The sequence below is a fragment of the Alternaria rosae genome, assembly GCF_020736505.1.
Source record: "Alternaria rosae strain MPI-PUGE-AT-0040 chromosome Unknown BKA58scaffold_7, whole genome shotgun sequence".
NCBI classification, from domain to species: Eukaryota; Fungi; Ascomycota; class Dothideomycetes; order Pleosporales; family Pleosporaceae; genus Alternaria; species Alternaria rosae.
The window spans coordinates 2,287,127-2,303,670 of record NW_025763576.1 but is presented as its reverse complement, the minus strand read 5'-3'; the positions used below and the strand labels follow the sequence as shown (position 1 = coordinate 2,303,670).

General features: G+C 44.2%; 4 protein-coding genes across 4 annotated transcripts; 2 read left to right on the top strand and 2 right to left on the bottom strand.

Moving 5' to 3' along the window:
- Positions 1-1,254, bottom strand: BKA58DRAFT_461125 (uncharacterized protein; the record flags this gene model as incomplete). The annotated part of the gene is made up of 4 exons (XM_046174793.1): positions 1-430; positions 489-862; positions 922-1,041; positions 1,093-1,254. 4 exons carry the CDS (start codon positions 1,252-1,254, stop codon positions 1-3), a joined length of 1,086 nt encoding a protein of 361 aa, XP_046023809.1.
- An 8,238-nt stretch (positions 1,255-9,492) lies between these two features.
- On the top strand, positions 9,493-11,176 carry BKA58DRAFT_389340 (major facilitator superfamily domain-containing protein). The gene has a single exon (XM_046170731.1). It carries the CDS (start codon positions 9,636-9,638, stop codon positions 11,058-11,060), a length of 1,425 nt encoding a protein of 474 aa, XP_046023808.1. The 5' UTR covers positions 9,493-9,635; the 3' UTR covers positions 11,061-11,176.
- BKA58DRAFT_389338 (uncharacterized protein) lies at positions 11,177-12,981 on the bottom strand. Its single transcript, XM_046170730.1, has 2 exons — positions 11,968-12,981; positions 11,177-11,905 (listed from the first exon to the last, which is right to left on the bottom strand). Exons 1-2 carry the CDS (start codon positions 12,965-12,967, stop codon positions 11,208-11,210), a joined length of 1,698 nt encoding a protein of 565 aa, XP_046023807.1. The 5' UTR covers positions 12,968-12,981; the 3' UTR covers positions 11,177-11,207.
- A 172-nt stretch (positions 12,982-13,153) lies between these two features.
- BKA58DRAFT_219670 (uncharacterized protein) lies at positions 13,154-14,704 on the top strand. The gene is made up of 3 exons (XM_046166211.1): positions 13,154-13,244; positions 13,292-13,511; positions 13,573-14,704. Exons 2-3 carry the CDS (start codon positions 13,422-13,424, stop codon positions 14,656-14,658), a joined length of 1,176 nt encoding a protein of 391 aa, XP_046023806.1. The 5' UTR covers positions 13,154-13,244; positions 13,292-13,421; the 3' UTR covers positions 14,659-14,704.
- The last annotated feature ends 1,840 nt before the right edge of the window (positions 14,705-16,544 follow it).

The window sequence follows — 16,544 nt, the reverse complement described above, 5'->3', positions numbered from 1 at the left end:
TCAGTCTCTTCTTACTTCCCACTTCGTCTCAACTGTGATACTGTAATTTGGACTCGCCGGTATCTGCTGTCGACGGTGCTCGTAAACAGACGAGACGCGAACAATCTGAGAAGGCTTGATAGACTGCAGCTCAAGTGGCGAAGAAGTATCGTTGTTGCCCACCAATTCTGAGAACGTGGCAGTCGGGTCGAAATCCTGTGTTCTGCTTCCTTCCTTCGAGAAAAAACTAACCCGTCTGCTAACGTAGCTGGAGTGGGTGGTCTTGATTGATCTGTCGAATAAGGGTCGCGTAAGGGGGATGCACGGCAGAGCGATCGCGACAGCCGGCTCGAGGCTAGAGAGTATTATGACAAGCACACCGCTGTACGTCATGTCCGCATGGTCTATATCGGGCAGCAGTACTTGTCGGCATATAGTGATAGCCCAGGTTCTACCCTAAATATTAGCATTGATAATAGAAGATAAGCTGCGTATCAGCGGGCACTTACCCTGTTCCAATACTGAGTAGGGCCATTGCGGCTAACTTCTTGCGCCAAGCCAATCGCAAGTTGTAGAGATATGGCATTGGCAATGCAATAATTATAGCATCTGCGATGAGGTTGACAAGCCCCATTGCGAAGTGAAAAGCTGGTTGGCTACCGCAAGTTCCTGGTAACGTAAAGTCCCAATTCCTTGCGAACGGTCGGCACATCAACAAAACAGCGATGATGTTGGCGATGTTCCATATTATGATTAGGGCACTGAGAATACGAGCCCATTTCGACATAGAAGACTTCGGGATCATCGCCGTATACATCGACAAGACCGACAATTTGCTGAAACACACAGTAGCATTCCACAGCACCGAGAAGGACATAACCCCCTAACACAAGAAGCTGAGTAGAGATTGTAGAGTTAGCAGTAGTTACTCATTACTCTCACCTTAAAGAAGAAGGTTACAGTCCCAGGCCCAAAGCGCTGATAAATTTCCACAATATGGAATCCAAAGCCGCCATGTGTGACCAGTGCCAAACAGCAAGCGTGGAGCGCAATGTTCCATAGCTGGTAGACATGTCAGAATAAATGTGATTTTCACATAGACATACGACTTACCGAGGCTGCTATAATGCAGTAGTCGCTGCAGTCGAGGCTGTTCCTCATGCTTTTGGCGACAAGGCGCAGGCCTACCGAGACAGTGACTATCAAGATAGAAATGAAGGAGGTTACAAGAATGCCAACTTGTCGGCTATTCTCAATAGGGATCATTCCCATCATGGCGAGATGAAATTCAGCTTGGTGGGACTAGCGTAGAAGTGTTTAAAGAGCAGAAACGCTCCAACAATTGCACTTGAGCTCCTTTATTTGTGGCATGGTCTCTAAAGGTGGGCATGTAATTGCTTTCTTGACTGCGTGCAGACTTGAACTCGCAAGTACCGACGGATGTGCCTTCTGAATATGAAACATCGAGATGCGGCTCAAGGACCCGACAGCTTGGTGTCCTATAACAACCTTGTCATCAGGACTCGGCAAGGGGACGATCAGAGTGAATAGCTATTGCATAAGCCTTTTGTTGCTCAAAAACTCCAGGGGTGTGGTTGATCGCAAAATGTATGCTAAAAGTGAAAGGATATCAGGGGTGATGGTATTTCCTATAGATGTCAAGAGGGATCAGACGACAATGACAAACTGGTACCCAATCATAGCTGGAATCTCTTTTGCAAATTTGTTAATATTTTGCGCTATCTAGACTGGCTACAGGCTCGCTGTTTAATCATCCATTTTGTGGGGACACTCGCGTCGTGTGCGAGAAGTGTAATGCGCCATTATTTCAGCCACTGAGATGCGTTTCATGATGTTAAGAGAGCTTCTGACGTCTTCTGACGGCTGTAATAGTTGTAAGGATGCCCTGATAGTCTTATCTTTGCTAGACTGTGAGGGGCGGAAGGATGACGAACACTACAGGGCGGTCAAGGTGACAGAGAAGAGACAATCATCACCTCGAAGTCCTTTCACATGAAGTGAAACCCCTAGCATCAATCGGCAAGCAGATCGTCCTTCCGTAGGGCGGGCTATGGAAAGAATGGCATAGGATGCTGCGAATACCAATAGGAACAAATCCGCAGAATCCGTCTCCGCATACGGCAACTGCTGTTGATCTGTGAAGAAAGTGCTTTTTAAGAGGCTGTGCTCACACGGCAATTGTTGGTAGTATCCGCAGTCCAAGGGCGCAGCTCAAAAAGAACAAAGCCTAGCGCATACACACGTCCACGATTGACTCGGCACGCAACCCTCTCGTATCCACGCCACCAACGCCGAACCACAACACATCTGCTTTAGGTTCTTGGCCTTGCCCTGTCACGGCTCCTAAATTACTTCTTTTCCTTCTAAATCCTGCATGAGCTTGCCATTTCAAGAGAGGTGTGGTAATCGTTTGCAGTGCAGCGATCGAGATGTTGCCTCTAGCGCAGGGACGTTTTCCCTGTTGCTGTCTATATCTATCCCACAAACGTTAGCGCCGGTTCCAGCCGCCTTAACTATGAAGTGGCATCGGGAAACGGTACCGGACGTATAATTTCGTCCCATTTCAGCCACAACGCCTGAAGAGCTGTCGCAGGCCAAGCGCTGTCTGGAACCTTGTTACTAATAACGCCGTTCGATGGTCTTCATATAAGCTCAACTAGGATGCTACATTCAATACAACATACACTCTTCCCTCATTGTTCTGTCCACGATACCCGCACTCAACCGTGCGACATGGAGTTATGACGCATTTTGTATATGTGGTTGTTGTGTTGGGGCGGCGCATTGCTCGCACGAACACAGTAAACGGCCTCTTCCGGCTTACCGTGCCCGTGCGCCCGATAAGCCAGTTCAGCCACCCCAACTGTTACGGTAACCACCGTGGTTCCCTTAACACCTGAACGCACAGATTTTAGGTGGCTCGCTAGTCTACCCAAAATCTGTTAATTAGCTAGCTAAGGCCTAAGCGCTGCGTATAGCCCTAGCTATATCTTTTACTACTTTATATTCTATTCTATTCCTTACGCAACGTCTTGTATTATACTAGATATTATATATAGCTATAATTAACGCTTCTTATAAGCTCTTAACTACGTGCTTATAGTGTCTTGTAATATTATATTGCGTTACACTACTATAACTACTTAAGAGCAATCTAACGCGTTGCAATTAATTCTAAATTAGCTAAATGCTATCTAAGCTAATTCTACTGCATTAAAAGCTAGCAATAAAGCACTACTTACTAATCTAGCTAAACAAGAAAACTAACACTCTTAATAGATTCTAGAGCTTCGCTAAGAGCTTAAGTCTATTAAGACTAGGTCTACTTCTACTACTACTTTAGCTATTACTTAAACTAGCGCTAAGAGAGATTAAGTTTATCTAGAAGAGCTATCTAGAATTAGCTTAAATTCTGCGACGCTATTTAACGCGAACCTAAAGAACCTTCTCTAAACTAACTATCTACCTAACCTGCCTCTATTTAATAGCTAATAAAAGAACCTCTCTACCTTTGTTTGTAAGCTTAGGTACAAGCTTAAGAGAAACGCAGACTAATACCTAAATAAAAGATCCCGCCTGCTATACACTTACTCTAGACTTAAGAAGAACGTAGTAGCTCTTATTAACTTGCTTATAGATAAGAATATCTATAATATAGACTAGCTTGTTACCTTTCTTAAAGCTACCTATAGAGACCTAAACAAGAAGCTAATAGCTCTTAGTTAATTAAGCGGACTCTGTTAAGAAAAGCGCAGCTTTACCTTCTACTTCGCTAAATTCTAATAACTAGCTGCTAACACTAGGTTAAATAAGATTAGCCTAATTGCGTCTCTCTAGAACTCTCTATTCTACAAACTTTAACGTGTAATAGTTAGAGAAGCCTTGCCTAGCGACTTTAACAATTACGCTAACCTAATATCTACATATAATAATAACCTCTATTTTCTACTAGACCGCCTATAACGCTACTCTATAATCTACTCTAACGTAATAGAGATAGACGCGTTAGTATACGCCCCCGCTAGTTCTTCTAAACAATAGAAGAGGATTAAGAAAGGCTACTACTTTAAGTGTAACTAGAAAGGTTACATCTCTAAGAATTACAGCGCTTCTCTACCTACTTAGTATATCTAATTCTATAGCGCGCGTAACTATAACTATACCTAGTCTACTAGTTCTATCTTGTTAGAATTCTCGCGACCTTTACAATCCTAAGAACAACGTTCTTGTAACTAATTCTAGAAGAGAAAAGCCTTGTTCTAAGAATAAGTTGCTCTCTAGAACTACGCACCTACTAAATCTTTACTAAACTCTAGTCTAAATCTTAGACTAATACCTAGAAACATTATATTATAATACCTTATATAGTTTAATAAGGTAGTGTTAAGAGTAACCTTAAAGCCTTAGTTAACACTAGAGCTACTAGTACTAGATATATTTATAGAGACCTCGCGCGCAACCTAAAACTATATTAAGACCTGCTGCTCTATATTATTTACCTAACTAGATTTACTAGAACTATACTTAATAGTAGAGAAGTGTCTTACACTATTACTCTAAAGCTATAATATAATAATTACAATAAATCTATATAACTCTACGTTACAAACACTAGCTATTATAATTTAATACTTAGCTAACTCTAGATAAACAAGCACTAAGTAAACCTAGACTATAATAAGAAAAGACTAATCTTTACTACTTAATAATATAAAGAACGTTGTCTTAGAACTACTAGAACTTCTGTTCTCTCTTCTAAGGTATAGTAGAGTAATAATAGATATAATAAAGCCTACTCTTAAAACCTAAAACTTAAGCATATGCTACAATAACAGTACAACTACTAGCTACCTAAGATAAAGCGCTAGTTAAACAAACTTGTACCTAAATCTATACCTAACTCTAATAGTGCCTAGCTAATAGATAAGCAGAACAACTTATTAAAGTTATAGCTAGAACTTAATATCTACTATATAGGTGCTGCTCTGTTTATAAGCCTAGCACGCAAAAAAAGCTATAAAATCTATACTATTAGTATTGCTAACATTAACAAGGCACTAACTAAGAAGAAGTATACTAATCTACTTACAAAAGTCTCTTAGAAGTATTATAACCTAATAGACATCTTTTTATAAAAAGAGTTTAATAAGCTATCTATACAATAGCTTTACAACTATAAGATTAAACTAATACCTAGTAAATAGTATAGGTTTAGCCTACTATATAGTATATCTTAGAACAAACTTAAAGTGTTGCGTAAGTACTTTAAAAATTACCTATTAAAGAGATTTATTCGCGCAAGCTTCTCTCTAGTTGCCTTCTCTATTATCTTTATTAAGAAACCTAGCGGCGGACTACGCTTCTGTGTTAATTACTGTGCCTTAAACGCTGCTACTATTAAGAACTATTACCTAATTCTGTTAATCTAAGAGACCTTAAGCTAACTAAGCAAGGCTAAGTATTATATAAAGCTTAATATTATTGCTACCTTTAACTAATTAAGAATTGCTAAAGAAGATAAATAGCTAATAGCCTTCTGCACTTAATATAGGCTGTTTAAATACCTAGTAATACTCTTTAGACTAGCTAATGCACTAAGCACGTTCTAATACTTTGTAAACAATATACTACGCCTGTTTCTAGACGTCTTCTGCACAGCCTACCTTAATAATATTCTAATTTATAGTAAGAATCTCTATAAATATAAGAAGTATATACAATCTATTCTAAACGCTCTTTAAGAAGCTAGACTCTAACTAGACGTAGATAAATGCGAGTTTTACTAGACTAAGGTAACTTACCTTAGCTACATAGTTAGAGTAGACGGAATATAAATAAATCTAAAGAAGGTATAAGCTATTATAAATTAGAAGTACCTAAACAACATTAAGAACGTTAGAGCATTTCTAGGCTTTGTAAACTTCTACTAATAGTTTATAGATAGTTTCTTCTATCTAGCTACTTCGCTAGTAGCGCTAACTAAGAAGAATACTAAGTTCCTCTTTAATAATAACTACTAGAAAGCTTTTAATACTTTAAAGCATGCCTTTACTACTACACTAATATTACAATACTTTAACCTAGACCTACTAATTGTTATTAAAGCTAACGCTTCTAACTATGTTATAGTAGAAGTGCTGTTCTAATCTAGACCTAACAGTGTTCTCTATCTAGTCGCGTGCTACTTAAAAAGAATAAACCCCGCTAAGAATAACTATAAGATCTACAATAAGAAGCTACTTACTATTGTTTGCTATTTTAAATAGTAGAGACTAGAATTAGAAGGCGCTACCTTCTCTATTAACGTGCTTAGCGACTATAAGAACCTGTAGTACTTCGCTACTACAAAGCAACTAAGCTACTATTAAGCCTGCTAGTCTAAATACCTATTACAATTCTAGTTTATAATTACATACTAACCTAGTAAGTATAGTAAGAAGTCTAACGCTCTTACCTATTGCTCTTAGAACTAGCTTACTTAGAAGAAAGCAAGATAAGCTTAGAAATAGACTCTACTGCGTTCTAACCTGTTTTAAGAACCTATAGTAATTAGACTAGTAGAGATAGATAGATCTATCTAGTAGATTATTAATAATAAGTACTATTCTATAGGTAATAGGCTACCTAAAGACCTATTTATTTAAGAAACGCTAAAGCTATTACGTAATAGCGCATAATAGTCTAAGACAGTTACACTTAGTAACTACAAAGACTATAAGAGTTGCCTCTACTATTATAATAAGTTAGTAATACCTAATAGTAATAAACTTAAGATTAAGATTCTGCGAATAGTCTATAATTCTCTATTAGAAGGCTACTTTAGCTAAGAGAAAACACTTAAACTAATCTAGTAGAAATACTACTAGCTCTAACTATTTAAAACTATTTACTATTATATTTCTTACTACTACGTCTACTAACATTTAAAGGCTTCTTGTAAGAAGTACTATAGCCTGCTAAAGTGTAAGGACATAGCCTCGGCAAACCTCTACGGTATACTTCGAGCTATCTTCTTACTTCGACTTCGAATACTTCTATCTCCAAAGCTACTAGACTTTGCGAACAGATAGTATTCACTAGTTAGAACTAGTACTATCTAGTACTAGCTTCTAACTAGCTCTTCTCTATATAGTTCTAGCTACGCGCTCTTCTAGCTCTGCGTCTGCTATTCTCTACTCTGAATACAAGCTATCTTTTAACTAGTTCGCTCTTCTGCCCGTGAAGTCTGCCTTATATAAAGCTGCTACCTATACCTAAACAACGTTAGGCAGACGTCTCTATTAACTTTGTTGTTAACCTACTAGAATCTAAAGAATATAAGAACATTATAGTTATAGTAGACTACTTATTTAAGTACTAATATATAATTCTCTACAACAAGATAGAGGCTTCTAACGTAGCACGTATGTTTCTACGCTATATTTAGTGTAATTATAGCCTCTCTAATATAATAGTCTTAGACTATAGTAGATAGTTTGTATCTGCTTTCTATAATAAACTATGTGCTTAACTAAGAATAGACCTGCGCTTCTTAACTAGCTACTATTCTAAGATAGATAGATAAATAGAGAACGCTAACGCTGCGATAGAATAAGTTCTACGCGCGTATACGAACTATTAACAAAATAATTAAGTTTAATAGCTCTCTACTACTTAGTTTAAAGCTAATAATACTATCTCTAAGTCTACTAGAGTAACTCTAATAATAGCCTACTATAGTTAGAATCTCTAAATAGGCTTTAAGCTACCTACTAATAAGACACGTTCTGTCTACTAAGCTCTCTAAGCTTATAAGGTAAACGCAATAGTAGATAAAATATATAATATTACTAAGTTTATCTATAAAGAAATAACATAGGCTTAAGCTCTATAGTAAGAATACGCAAACTGCAAACGCCTACCTACGCTAATATATAAAATTAGCGATAAGGTATAGTTAAACGCGTGTAATATCTAAACGCAATAGGTATCTAAGAATCTTAATTAGAAGAATCTTAGCCTGTACTAAGTAGCTAAAAAAATCTCTTTCTACGCGTACTGTCTTAAACTGCTTAATTCTATAAAGATACATCTAGTATTTTATATATTCTTACTCTAGCTTACTACGCTAAAATAGGAGTACCTACTAGAACAATTTATTCTACTGCCTAAACCTATTGTTATAGACAATAAAGAAGAATACTTTATAGAAAGTATTAAAGACCTCTATTATAATAAGCGTTGTAGACAACATAAATACTATATTAAATAAATAGGCTATAATAAGATAACCTAGAAACCCGCTGCAGACCTAAAGAATAACATAGCTATAGCTAGTTTCTATAAGAGGTTTTCTAATATCTTAGAGCTATCTAAAGTAATACAAGAGTAAGAGTAAGGTTCTTACTATATAGCCTAAAACTAATATAAAGCTAGCAACTAAACTACTACACTATATAATATAATCTCTACTTATAGGAGCTTAAGAGTAAGAGAGAGGTACTATTATAGTAACTACTATAGTTCTCTTAACACCTAAACGCACAGATTTTAGGTAGCTCGCTAGTCTACCTAAAATCTATTAATTAGCTAGCTAAGGCCTAAGCGCTGCGCACAGCCCTAGCTATATCTTTTACTACTTTGCATTCTATTTTATTCCTTACGCAACGTCTTATATTACACTAGATATTATACGTAGCTACGATTAACGCTTCTTATAAGCTCTTAACCACGTGCTTGTAGCGTCTTGTAACACTAACAAGATACTAACAATAGAAAGATAAAGCTGTAGAATCACACCCAAAAGCTATTGTCGCGAGAAAAGCTAGTGTATTGCTATATAGAGCCTTGCACTTCAATTGTGCTATTTATATTTAGCTAGTTCCTTGATGTTGCGGCCGCGCGTAGTAAGTTTAGGTAGAAAAGACGCAGCTAGAGGAACAGCGATAACCTAACTTCGCGGAACTACAATACGACACCGCTTTGTTAGATTGTTTACAGTACTGTGTAAGGCTTTTTGCTTACGCTTATTAAGTATATTGTATAATTTTTAAGCGGTTGCAGCGTCGTCGTTACTACTTTTTAAGCACTCGTTTAGCAGCCAGCGCTTTAGCTCATGCTTTCTTCGCCTCACGACGCTCCTTGGCAGCACGCTGTTAAGCTACCTATATCCCCTCTTGCTGCCGCTTTTTGTATGCTGTTTCTGCCGCCTTTGCCTCTCTATCGCGAGTTTTTTTAGAGTTATAGCCGCGCGGCTTTATCAAGTTCTGCAGTTTTGCGCGCGCGCTCGCTAGCAAGCTTCCTAAGACTGTAGAAGACAGCGCCGCCGTGCTAGTTGTCCCCGTCTTGTGTGGTCAATGTCGTCCGCTGCGCTAGGCGCTTCTTAATAACGTTAAGCTCGTGTTGTAGCTCCTTGATACGAGCGTAAAGCAGCTCGTTGTTAACCTATAGCGAGTGCACCTGCGTTAACTATCGTGCATAGTGGTGGTTTTAGTGGAGTCTTAGCAAAAAGGTTCCACTCGCTTATCACCTACGTTATAGGCATACGAAGAACAACACGTTCTGCACGTCACAGATTCTTGTTCACGAGCCTCCCGCGCGGTATTAAGCTTCGCTCTCCTCCTAGTATTAGCTGTTATCGCTGTTACCCCGCACAAATGAACAATCGATCCGTCGGCTTGAACAAGATCGCAGACTTGACCAATGACATGGAGCGCAGCCTGCAGACATCGTCTGGCGCGCGCGACGTTGAGATACAAGAAGCCACCCTGAAGGCTGAAGCTGGCCACCAAGATGCGCAACCCACGCACGACAAGCCAAGCCAGCCTGCTCTCGCACGCATACTTTCGCGCCGCTCAGCGGCATCATTCGACCCAGGCCCCGCTCCCGATGGCGGCCTCACAGCTTGGACTCAAGTCCTATGCACGCACCTAACTATCCTGACCACCTTTGGCTTCTTTACGTCATTTGGTGTGTATCAGACCTACTACGAAAACACCCTCGGCATATCTTCCTCGACCATTTCATGGATTGGATCGCTTCAGGTCTTCCTCCTCTTCTTCCTTGGCACTTTTACAGGCCGTGCTACGGACGCTGGACTTTTTCACCCTGTCTATATCGCTGGTGCGTGCTTCCAGCTACTCGGTATTTTTACCTTGGCGGAGAGCAAAAGTGTCTGGCATGTCTTTCTCTCTCAGGGCGTATGTCTGGGAATTGCAAATGGGTTGCAGTTCTGTCCCTCCATGGCCCTGGTCTCCACCTACTTTGTCAAGCGTCGCGCTTTCGCGCTGGGCTTCACAGCGCTGGGGTCCTGCACTGGGGGCGTCATCTTCCCAGTTATCGTGCAGCAATGTCTACCTAGCTTGGGCTTTCCATGGACGATACGCATCATCGGCTTTATCATGTTGCTCATGAATGCCATCACCATCGGTTTATACCGTACTCGGCTCCCTCCCAGGAAAAGCGGTCCATTGGTCGACTGGGCAAGCTTCACGGAACTGCCATATGCCCTGTACTGTGCTGGTGCCTTTTTCAGTTTCTGGGGCTTGTATTTCGCTTTCTTCTACATTGGAAGCTATGCACGAAATGTCCTTGGCGCCAGTTACCAGCAAAGTATCAATCTGCTTCTCGTGCAAGTATGCATGGGATTTATCTTTCGTCTACTGCCGACCTACTATGCTGACAAGATTGGTGGGCTTAATGTTCTTATACCATTCGCGTTTGTCTGTGGTATCATGATGTTCGTATGGATTAGGATCAACTCCATCGCCACCTTGTACGTATTTGCTGTCATATATGGAAGCGGGAGCGCCGTTATTCAGGCGCTCTGGCCTGCGGTAATCGGAAGTATGAGCCGGGAGAGGGATCTGAAGAAGTCTGGTGTGAGGATGGGCATGGCCTTCACCGTGGTGAGTATATCGAGTTTTACAGGTCCACCACTAGCTGGAGCGATCATCCAGAGCCACAACGGCAACTACACGTATGCGAATGTTTGGGCGGGTGTGTCTTTCTTTGTAGGAGGATGTCTTCTACTTGCTACTAGGGTATCGCTGGTGGGCTGGAACTGGAAGGCAAAAGTCTAGAGGTAGCTTGCATCAAGCCTTCCTTAGTCTACTTTTCGTGCGTTGCCGCGACGTGTTCGGGATGACTAGGATTGGGGGATACAAGGGCACTTGTTTCATGCGATCTATAGGAAGATTATGGCTTGCGTCGTTCTTGCACTATCAACCCTATTTATCCCCTAGCGTAGTGACCCTTGCTAATAGGCCAGGCTCTTCTCTCTCCTTGTCCATCTTGGCATGCCAATCCGCCTCGGCCTTGGCTGCATTCTTGCGAACCCGCGCAGTATTCCACTTCATATAATAGCAGCAAAGCGGGAACAAGATCGAGTCTATCGCAGCCCAAGCAAACAAGATTCCAAAGTTCAAGCCAACTCGTGGATGCAGATCGAACAGGATTGACCGTGTGAGCTCGACGACATTGTGCATCGGCCAACCATAGCCCCATCGATAAAAGCTCGGTGCAAGCTCGAGAGCATAAAACCCAGTGGCGACATTGCTGATGACCCAGAAAATGAGCCACAACGCCGTCCAGGGGGAGCCCAAGAGCATGGCCATGTTCTCGCTCGCAAGACCAAAAGCAATCATTCCAATCCAGTTGCCCATCCAGTATACCATAAAGGTGCCTCTGCCGTAGGCGTTAGGGTTACTGGCAGGCTGATTATGCGAGGCAGTGGGACGGTCCATGGGCATAAGGTAGGCGAGGCTAACAAAGGAATAGACGAGGGAGAGGAAGAAGTAAGATGCGACCGTCGCGATGTAGCGCCACACGATGAGCTGATAGAAGTGCAGCGGTGGATGACCTTTGGGCGAGAGATATTTTAGATGGATAGGTAAGAAGAACGTGAAGCTGAAGAAGGAGATGATGACTAGATAGCGGTGTAAGACGTTAGTATATCTCACATGCGATTTGTACAAGAACATTGCTCACTCAGGTATATGAGGCCAATGCTGACCGCGGGTGTAGCAACAGGCGGTCCAAAGGGGCGCAAATCGTTGACTGTGAACTCAATTCCGGGAGAAAGGGCCTGGGGTGCGATGTCCAGGTGCATGTCGGTAACCGAAACGTTGTTCTGGAGAAGATGTGCGATCCACGCGCGGCCAAATTCGGTAACTACACGCTTCTGGAGGGTGTTCATACTGGGTACAATGTAAGTTGAGGAGGTAATTTGATCGCGCGCCGAGTTATAGATGATCTGGCAGGCACCTAAGGGATCGTAGCTCGCGTTCCCCAGTTTCACTGCTGTATCGAGCATTGCTGTGGCGTTGGAATTGATGATGACGGCCGCCCAGGCATGGAAGTCGTAGACTCTGTCGCGTACGTTCAGCGGGTCGTTGTTAAAGTCCTCGGCCGACGCAAAGCTATAGCCGGGCACCACGCCACCCTCCTCCATGATGTTGCGAATAGTGCGAGTGACAAATGGACCCACGAAGGGTGCGACCCCGGTATACGGTGGCTGGCCATCAAAGTCTACAACGGAAATGCTCAGACCCCTCACGTTTGCATTTTGACGAAACAGTGCACCCCAGAAAAGGCAAAGAAAGGCCATGATGGCAATGGCAAGAATGAGATTTGTACGGAGCCAGAGTCTGATCACGTGAATCCTGACACCGGCCATGGACGAGTGAAAGAACCCAACAGGCGCCTGTTCTTGCGCGATCCTGCGGCTACTCTTTGTGCGGCCACGCTGCAGCGTTGTTGGCCTAATCGGAGTGGAGGTGGTGCCATGGACCGTCTCAGTCTTGACACCCGTGGTGTGCTGCTCTAGAGGAGTGGAGCTGGCGGCGGCGGAGACTTGTATTCCCAGCTCGGACTCGCTGGGTGAGCTTGAATCGTATTCGTGATGATACCGTGGGGCAATCTGGCATCCAAGTATGGGATGAGACATGTTGGGCGCTATGATGGATGACTGGGCATTTCCACTGCTCATATGTCCTGAGGCCCTGACACTTCGTGCTTGCTGTGGGTTGCTGACGGATGAAAGCTAAGGTGACGCTAAGGTAACGCTAGCTGATTTGCAATAAGATCATTGGACGTTTCCGTCTCCAGTGAACGCTAAGCTTCACTCTTGAGTTACGGCCGATGTGGCTGATGACAGAATCATTGCTCAGCATTCGGGGTAAATTGATTCGAGCTGTTTGAACGGTTCCGCAAAGTTTCCGCCGTGTGAGTCCAACGATCAGAGCTGCGCGTGTGGTTCCCAGATGGTATGGAACCCGAAATGGGGATAGCTCGGTGGCTGACATAAGCCCAGCGAAATCCAGGAAACACCTGATCGCGTCACATGCCAACTGCCCAACTCTCATCATGGCGGACACCGACACCTGTGGCTTCAATTATCGCCTTTGCGGGTTATCGGGCCTTCGGTGCATCGCTTCAGACGCATGTACAGAATAGGCATGTCGCGCAGGGAGCGCAGAGGCGGTCGCAGCGCTAGAGGTGGCAGAGGACGAGGCAAAGGCAAGACGCAGATAGTATGCTACCGCCAAATCACGAGACAATCGACACAACCAAACACTACTAAAATATGCGCAGTGGGGGTGGGAAGCATACACGCCTGGCGCCGAGGTGTACGACCAATTATGGCGCGTTCGCAAGGAGCCTGCCACTGTCACCGCACGACTACCTAACGTCTGCCCTATATCGAATGCGCGAACGCGAATACTGCATCGCCGACATACCGAACATCACTTCAAGCGGGAGCTATACACTGTAGAGGTCACATATACCGGTGGAGCGGGGAGTGCACGGGACGGTGTTGCTCTCACACAGCTTGAGGATGTGGACCTGCAACGCATACTGCAGTTCGTTTCTCCAGCTGAACTGGAACGATATGAAACAGAACAGTTCAGGCTCGAGGCAGAGGCAGAGAACATTGCAATGCGCACCGAGGCCGAAGACCTGGCGCGTCGCCAACTGCAAAAGAATGCCAAAGCGCCAAACGCCAACAAAGGAAGCCGCATGCTCAGCGGGCTCGCCTTCGCTGCAGAGCCGACCGCACGTCCAAGAGGTCGACCGAGAGCCAATCGCGGGAAATGCAGGGGAAGATCGAGAGGCCTGGTCGTGAGCTCCCGGCAGCTCAAGAACGACATGCACGAAGAGCTGGTAGACAGCGAACCTATGGTGTTCGATCGTACAACCGAACACATCGGACAACCCACGCAGACATCGCCCAACATCATACGCTCAGCTTTTGTCGCCAACAGCGCTCTTTCGGTATTACCAATACCTGGGAGAGCATCCATCTCTGTCCCTCGATGGGAACTTTCAGAAGTTTCAGAACCAGAACATGTGCACTATTTAGCGCTCGGCGACGATGATGCAAACTCTACAACCGGTGATTTACCAGCGGTCGCAATTGAGGCTGGGAGTGCGGGCAGCAGTAAAGATCATCCGTTCTCTAGACCATCTGGGATCGACAGCACTCTTCCATCTCAACTTCACCCTATCGTATCCGCTCTTTCACCGTCTGCTGACAGTGTCCACCAAGAAGCTCCAATCGCAGCTCCATCTTCCGCGCGAGACTCTAGCTCCCCAGCTACATTGGGTTCCAGAGCGGTGGACGTCCCTCCGCAGACAGCGTCTTCCTCTGATCATTCATCGCTTGCTGCATCAGACTAAGACGACACAATACCCCCACAACTACCTTTGCCGTAATACAAATCGGACAGATACCTCGGTAGCCAAACATAAATGTATGCGCACATTGTATTCAGGACGACAGTCGCTCGAACATGACGACAAAGACAATGCAGGAGCGGATGCTACGGAAGAGTATGCTGCAGAGGCCATCGTGGCGCATTTTCAAGAGCACGAGAAGAACTACTATCTCGTCAAATGGGAGGGATACGAAGACAGCCATGATTGGCTTCCCAAAGAAGATCTTGAGGGCACTGCAGACCTGGTCACTGAATACAAGGAGCGGATTGGATGGAGGAACAAGAAAGTCAAAATAAGATGACATGATGTAACGGATAAGTTGAATGTAGCTATGTACTCCATAATCAATGGTTGAAGATATAGTGTTGCCGAATAAAGTCTACAATTTCGTATCCAAATTATCAAGGTTGCGTCGCTCCTTCTTGCACGGATAGGATTGCACACCTTGCACAACACGCGCACATTTTCCGGCCGATCTCGTAGGTTCAATGTTTTGCTTCGCGGAATGTGCGTCTGGTACCGATTCTTGCTTGATCGACATGTGACTGGTTGCTTCCTCGTGGTTGAGGTTCGCCGGCGCAGTAACTGCGGTACATAGGTCGGGAAACATCGGCTTTAGTGGTGGACAATCCTGCAGGGTTTGCCAATGTGCGTGTAAGTCAGATGCCGACTTGGATGGTCCACTTGCTCCTGCGCTCACGGATGCTGTGCAGACTTCGCTGTCATATGGGTCCTCTTGCCCTGGGCTCGGAAAGTCGAGTTGCAGATAGCCAAGGGCGACTGCTACTGATGACGAAGACGTAGTGTTATCAGATCGGAACTTGAGTAGGATCTAGCCGCTCAGTTTTGACTTCGGTATTGAACGATCTGGGATCGAGTCAACGTTCGCGCAACCTTCGATTCCTTTCATCCAGCAGCCGCTGCCTCTGAGCTACCGGATCGTGAGCATTTCGACCCTTGGTGAGGTCCTGCAAAAGTGGTGCCAGCAATTCGTTCTTTTTGGCGCCAGGTCGATTCTCATTCCTGGCATGGTCGTGTAGTCTCGAAATGTGGACCGGTCGGTAAAAGTCTTGGGCTCTTTCCCAGTACGGCAAGCGTTAATGAAGTTGAAAATATTTACGTACGGCGCGTCTTTCAAAGCAAAGCTAAAAGACAGGCGTTGATGGGATTATGGCCGGGTCCCTTCGTTCGCCGGCACATGTTCTCATAGATTTCGAGTGTCTGATCATCGCTCAGAATGGCACCTTCCTCCTCACCTTCCTCGTCGACCTCGGGACCGAGATACCCTCGGGAAGGAGATACTGGATGAGCAAGTCGCGGATAGCGTCGATCACCGCTGTACGCCTTCCAGGGCCTTCCAGCTGTTGCGACGATATAAGGCGTCCAATCTCTTCTCTGCCAGATTTCCTAGGCTGGGGCTTAAGATCTGATCGGTGTTTGAGAGATTCTCGAAAGAAGCGTATCGCGGATTGAGGAATGTCTTTCTCGCATAGATATTGGATGATGGCATCGCGGTCTTCGGACCTTCGAAACCTCGCGCCCTTGAAACATGATTTGGATCTGTGCGCCGTTGTTTCCGTACCAGCTGTCGTATAGGCTGAATTTTTGTCCTCTTGCCACGGCGTAGTATTTCGCAGGGCTATCTTCATCTTCTATGTCATCGATATTCTCGCCCCACTCTGTATTCATGCTACTGGAAAGATGTAGCATGACTGCGCGTCTCGATGGCCCGCCGGGTTCAGGTCCTGTCGTGGTTGGCTCGTAAATTTGGCATTGTGGCAAATCTTCAGGCCTGGGTCGTGATGCTGCGGGCACTCTCTGGTAATCGTGACCGTTGAGACAGAAAT